Source organism: Scomber japonicus, chromosome 16, assembly GCF_027409825.1.
Source record: "Scomber japonicus isolate fScoJap1 chromosome 16, fScoJap1.pri, whole genome shotgun sequence".
NCBI lineage: Eukaryota > Metazoa > Chordata > Actinopteri > Scombriformes > Scombridae > Scomber > Scomber japonicus.
In genome coordinates, this window is record NC_070593.1 from 29771399 (window position 1) to 29778516 (window position 7118).

The following is a 7118-nucleotide window of genomic DNA, read 5'->3' on the forward strand; positions in this document are numbered from 1 at the left end:
ATAGGGCTGGCAGATCCCTATCTTTCAGTCAAAATATTGGAGAGAAATTTGCCGTTTCTCGTGGACTCTGGGGCAAGGTACTCTACACTTAACTGTGGCGTGCCTAATTCCAAAATGACTACAGACACTGTTGAATTAACTGGCTTCTCGGGACAACCTAATCTGCTGCCTTTAACCGCTCCTCTACCTACACTGATAGCTGGACAATGTTTCACTCACAGATATGTATCTTCCCCTCAGTGTCCTGTCAATTTGATGGGAAGAGACTTACTGGTGCGCAGTGGAGCCTCTATTTTGTGCGGCCCTGATGGCCTAGTGGTTACATTTCCTAATGGAAAGTCTTTTAACTGTTCAGTTGGACAGATTCGATCGCATTCCCAGATGTTTTTGGCTCCAGATAACTCACCAGGGGCTGAGGGGCAATGGGCAGACATTTATTGGGGGTTGGTACAGCCTGAAGAGTCAAAAGGGGGTGGGGTGCATTCTCTGTACACCGAATGGAAAACCTGGCTGCACATGTTACATCCGTACGCTCCCCCACCTGATCCTCTCCATGTAACTCTGTTCTATGATCGCGATGAGAATTGGGTGTATCATGAGGCCTTTATGGATGTGGAGGGTAAGGGGTCGGAGGTGACATCCACCTGTTTGTTTGCGGGTCCTGAGGGAGTGGCTGCTGCAGTAACCTTACCCTATGAATTAATAAAAATTTATGAAATGGCTGCTGAAGCAGCCCCGCACATCACTCTGGCTGTACATGCTGACCATCAAGCCAAAGAATTAGGTCCCATGACAAAAAGACTGTTAAAAGTCTCTGATTGGGTTACAACACAGATCCCACAGCTTTCATACTCTGAGTCTGAAAAAGCTTACAAAATCACCAAAACAGCAGTAGATTCTGTTCTACTGGAGCAAAGGCAGATCGAACGATTTCATGGCAGAGAGAAAACTGATCATCCTGACTCCTCTAGTATGCTAGAGGCTCTGCCACCTTCTCTGTGGTCATCAGGACCGACAGATGTTGGATTTTGCTCCACTATTGATCCTATCACTTTTGATGTTAAGCCAGATGCAGGACCTATTTGGCTAAACCAGTATCCCCATAAACAGGTAGCTGAAGAGGGTATTGCAGACACCATTGAGGGTTTGTTAGCTGCTGGTGTGCTAATTGACAGCAGTAGTAATTGGAATACACCTATTCTACCTGTGGAGAAGCAAAACACTGGCAAATTTCGTATGGCTCACGATTTACGCAGCATTAATACCATCATCACCACAGCTACATTGCCAGTACCCAATCCATACATTGCTCTGTCCAGAGTTACTCCCTCTCATCAGTGGTTCACGTGTATTGATTTAGCGAACGCGTTTTTCTGCCTTCCCCTTGCCCCAGCCTTAAGACACATTTTCTCATTCACATATCAGGGTCGACAGTTCACATACAGCAGACTCCCACAGGGTTTCATTTTGTCACCAGGGATCTTCAACCATGTGTTGAAGGATCTCCTTGCAGGAGTTGAGCTACCACAGGGCTCTGTGTTAGTACAGTATGTTGATGATCTATTGATAGCTTCCCCCTCACCATCAGTGTGTCTAGCAGCCACAGACGTGGTGTTGCGCAGATTGTTTGAAGTAGGGTTCAAAGTCTCAAAGAAAAAGCTTCAGTGCTGCAGACAGTTGGTTTCCTTCTTGGGTCGTGTTATCTCAGGGAAAGGTACAGGGGTGTCCCCAGCACACAAAGACTCAATCCTACACCACACAAAACCACATAAGGTCAAAGACATGCTTTCTTTTCTAGGCCTGACAGGATATAGCAGACATTTTGTACAAGCCTATGTTGAACTCACTGCACCACTACGCGCTATGGTTAATTCCAAAGGCATGCGTAACCTCACAGCCACATTAGAATGGGATGAAGTTGCTGAGCTCATGTCAAATGCCATTGCACTGGCTGTGCCAGACTACACACTCCCGTTCTATTTGGATGTTTCTGAAACACCACGCTCTGTTAACTGAGTGCTTTTTCAGAAAAAGGGGGGTGATAGGAAGATACTGACATATGCAAGCGTTACGCTAGATGCAACAGAGAACAGACAACCACCATGCACAAGACATGCAGCAGGAGTGGCAAAAATTTTGAACAAAACAGCACACATTGTTATGGGACATCCAATAACAGTACTCACCACACATAGTGTAGTGGCATATGTGAACTCACAAGCATTCACTATGACCTCACTAAGACAAACAAGGCTTGAAAAAACCCTAACTGCACCACACATAACATTCACACACGAGGGTATTAACATGGCAGACAATATGGGAGAAGGGGAACCCCATGTATGTGAAGAAAGGGTGCAGAAAGATGTCAGGATAAGATCAGACTTACAGGGAGAGCCAATAGATAGAGCTGAGGAGACATTGTTTACTGACGGCTGTTGTTTCAGACATCCAACAGAAGGTCTGAAAGCAGCATGGGCGGTAGTAAGAACAACACCAGCAGGGTTTGAGACAATACTTTCAGGGAAAGTGAAAGGCAAAGAGTCAGCACAACTAGCAGAGCTACAAGCAATGATAGCAGCATTAGAATGGTCTGAGGGAAAGAGCGTTAACATCTACACAGACTCAGCATATGTTGTAGGAGCAATACATGTGGAACTGAGCCAGTGGATGAGAGCAGGATTTCTCACAGCCTCTAAAACCCCTATCAAACATGAAAAAGACATCAAACGACTGACAGAAGTCTTAATGAAACCCAGACTGATTGCAGTAATTAAATGCAAGGGACATGACAAAACTGACTCACTGACTGCAAAGGGAAATGACGCAGCTGACCAGGCAGCAAAACAGGAAGCAGGATATGGTGTGCAGTACACTATGATACAGTCAGAAAAGACTATACATGATTTGGTACTTTCCCCTTGTCAGGAAGATGTAGTAGGATTAGAACAAAAAAAAGCTTCTCCTCAAGAGAAGAGTGTGTGGATAAATAAAGGAGCCAGAAAGAGTGAGGGAATTTGGAGAGCACTGGATGGGAGGCCAGTACTTCCCCCGGGACTCACCTCAGCTGTGCTCCAGGAAGCACATGGGTTAACTCATTGTGGCAGTACTCAAATGAAACATCACCTGACTCATTGGTGGCATCCTTATCTACCTGCAGCAATTGAAAATCACATCAGAGAGTGCAGCACATGTAAGGCCTATAATGTAAAACCAACTATCAAACCACACCAAGGCAAATTTCCATTACCTCCCCTGCCAGGACAGGAAATCATTATTGATTACACAGACATGTTGATCAATGCTAGAGGGTACAGGTACCTCTTGGTAGCAGTGGATGCATACACTGGCTGGCCTGAGGCTGTACCTACAAAGAAAGAGGATGCACTCACAGTAGTCAAATTCTTACTGAATCAGTACATCCCCACACATGGATTTCCCAAAAAGATAAGATCAGATAACGGCACACATTTCAAGAACAAACACCTACAGGCCGTAGAAGCTCAGCTAGGCCTAAAGCATGCTTTTGGGACTGTATATCATCCCCAGTCTCAGGGCAAAGTTGAAAGGATGAATCAGACCATAAAAGGAAAAATTGGGAAAATCTGTGCAGACAGTAAGCTTAATTGGGTGGATGCTCTACCTATAGCTTTGATGTCAATCAGGAGCTCAGTAAACTCTATTACAGGATTTACACCATATGAACTTATGTGTGGACAACAATTTCCAGGACCTGGAGCTGGTGGTGTAATCTGTCAAACCACTCCATTTCTAGAGTATAAACCGTACTATGACCATCTCACTGCACTTGTCTCAGTCTTCTCCAAACAGGTTGCTGAGATAAAAGGGGGAGAGGAAAAAGCGCCTCCACCGAGAGACACCAAGTGGGTTCTGCTAAAAGTCTTTAAGTGGAAGTGGTCGGAGCCAAGGTGGACCGGACCATATCAGGTGACAGAGAGGACATCCCACGCTGTTCGGCTGAAGGGCAAGGGAGAGACCTGGTTTCACTGGTCGATGTGCACGGCAACTGATCCACCAACCAGGACCATGGAAGAGATAAGAAAAGACCTAAAAGAGCTGTCTTAGATTGCTAAGAAGTCAAGAGACATTGTTATCATTTTTTATTATTACTTAGCTATTGCCAAAATAGAAAGTGTGAGTCATTAAATGAGAAGGCATAACACATCTTACGTTGAGAGAGGTTCTGCTCAGCTACAAGGATAAGAATAGGACTCCGCTAGAAAGAGCTATTTAGCTTTTTTTTTTTTCTCTTTTAGACCTATGTCAGTCCAATATACTCCTTATCCTCCAAACAACATTCCCATCTGTCAAACTAGAGGAGGACAGGCTTTGATACAGTGGTCTGAACAACAGCATAGAGAGTACATAAAGACAAATAGACAAGGTTGTGTTCTTTTTGTCTTAATCATATTTTTCATTATTGTGCTTATCATCACTTTAGCATTATATTGGACACACAGATATAGCAAGTAATCATGTGCATCCCCCAAACTAAGTGGGGATGGATTGGTGTGTTTGTTTTGGCTGCTCTGATCATTGCAGCACCTCCACTGTGGTGGGAGTTTCCGCACAGGATGGAAAGAGATCCAGCTGCTCCACCTGAACCACTCACCGACCCAGGCATCCGAGGATCAGGTCCAGCATCCCACACACACACACACATGTAACTTGCAAGGAGAACAATGTTGTACTTTCATTACTAACAATACAGCCCCCGATGGCTCCGTGACCAGAGCTTTGTCCCACCTGAGAGCCCTCTCTACAGAGATGGCAGAGAACTCAGGAGTGTCCAACCCCATAGCTGATATTCTGGACAAATGGTTCGGTAAATGGAAAGGTGTTTTGGTGTCTGTGTTTGTGTCCCTTGCTGGTATGATGTGTGTGATGGTGCTGATTGGATGCTGTTGTATCCCATGCATAAGATCTCTTTGTAACCGCATTATAATTGCAGCCATTGAAAAGAAGGACTATCCCAACCCCCCTTCTTATCAGATGCCTCTGCTTGCAGCCACTGATGATTCTGCACTGGCCTGTGCAGAGTGGGAAGATGAAGCAGTGTGAAAACAGCTATATTGGTTGATCTCAGTAAAATGAGATCAAAAGGGGGACTTGAAGTTGATGTTTTATTGTTTTTATTATGTTTTATTGTTTTTATTACTAATATTATATGCAAACTTTGAGTGCCACTGGACGGCTGCCTGGATGAATACATGATTTATTTCCAGTGTTCAAAAGTCACCCTGATCATATTCTGGTTTTGATAATTGCACTAACACTAACTAAATAACCTTTACTTTTGCAGTATTAAGTTCATCTTAATGGTCAGTATCAAGTGTGACAGGAGATGTAAGCAGACAGACACACACAGAGCACAAGGCCGTACAACATGCACTACACTACAGCCCTTTACACACATACACTGTGCTAACACACACACACACACACACACACACACACACACACACACACACACACACACACACACCTCTGCATGCATTTGAGCATTATAGCAAGAGTGTCAATATATTGTTGTTATATAAGTTGTAAGTTGTTATATTATTTTCATATAGCCTTGAACTGTTGCATTGTTTAATTTGCTGAGTAGCCTATACGGGAAATGACTGTGATGATTAAAGGGAACTATGTTGCACTAATTAATAAGGGTTTTTATAAGTGATAAGAAGTGAATGCTTGCATTGTCTTAGCCAGAATCACACCACTGTACCAGAAGAAAAACACAAGGTTTCCACTGAAGTGGAAAAGTACAGAGAGTGAAAAGATGACCTTGAATGTGTTTTCAGCAAGTATGAGAAAGTAGGATGTTTGTCTCTTAACAGTTGTGTTTCAGGTTGGGCTCTAAGGCGTCACCACAACGGATGGAGTCAGATATTACGGGGCGAATGAATGACACGTCTTGAGCCAATCAGAAGAGGACGCCGCCTTGCGTTACACCTATTGCTCTGTACGCTTTAAAACACTGGGTCAGGGAAGAGATAGTTAGTCAGACTTCGTGAACTGATGAACATTCTGTTGCTTGTCAGGGATACTATAAGTCAGACCCAGAGCTCTGTAATATTGCACATTCTACTGGTGTTAAAATAAAACTGATTGTTTTGAACTAAAATGCTTCTCCTTATATTTCATTAAAAGAATACGCAAGGACAAACCGACAAACTCCTCAACAACTGCATTGAAATTATTCAAGGTTTATGTGTCCCTGGTAAGGATCCTAAGGTCCATCACATGAGATCACTGACTTACTAGTATGTTAACTTATATAATATCAGCTAAATAACAAAGTGGTATAGCTGTATATTTACTTTGGTGAGTTATTGCGTAGACAGAGACTCCCAAGAACAAGTTGCAGGTACCATTAGGGCACTAGAAGAGGGAATAGACCCAGAGCCTGAAGCTTATACACAAGGGCAGTGGTCGCCAACCCGTCGATCGCCATCGATTGGTAGATCTTTGAAACTTTCCCTGTAGATCCTGAAAATAATAGAAGAATAATCACACAAATACATTATGGCTGATTTATGTTCAGTTTTGCAAGCTCCTCTCTTTCACTCTATCTCTATCTCTCTTGATCCAGTCATGTATATTTTCAGCGTAACAGGCTGCATTAAATTGACCAATAAGATCACACAGCACATTTACTGTCACAAAATGACAATATACGGCACTAGCAGGTGATAGCCGATAGACTGCAATGTCGTTAGCTGGCATAGCGGAGGCTCCAAGAAAGAAGTCGAAAACGTATAATTTCCATCCAGAATGGGAAGAGGAATTTCTTTTCACCATGGTGAAAGACAAGTGTGTGTGTATGCTGTGCACCAAACTCTAGCACTGTCTAAAAGAGGAAATCTGGAGCGTCACCACAACACCAACCACGACAAATTCAAAGACAGCTTCCCCGCCAAGAGTGCAATCCGTGCTAGGAAAGTTGCTGAGCTGAAAGCGGGATTGAAGGCCCAGCAGTCGCTTTTCACAAAACCTGCTGCTCAAAATAAGGCTACGACTGAAGCTTCATTTCGTGTAAGTCACCTTTTGTCTAAACACAAGAAGCCTTTTACAGATGGCGATTTATTCAAGGAGGC

The 7118-nt window shown here is 43.6% G+C and overlaps 1 protein-coding gene across 1 annotated transcript; it reads left to right on the forward strand.

The window, feature by feature from the left end:
• The first annotated feature begins 516 nt into the window (after positions 1-516).
• Positions 517-4168, forward strand: LOC128375004 (uncharacterized). Its single transcript, XM_053335223.1, is given in 1 exon segment — positions 517-4168. A coding segment is annotated over 1 exon segment (3570 nt). The 3' UTR covers positions 4087-4168.
• The last annotated feature ends 2950 nt before the right edge of the window (positions 4169-7118 follow it).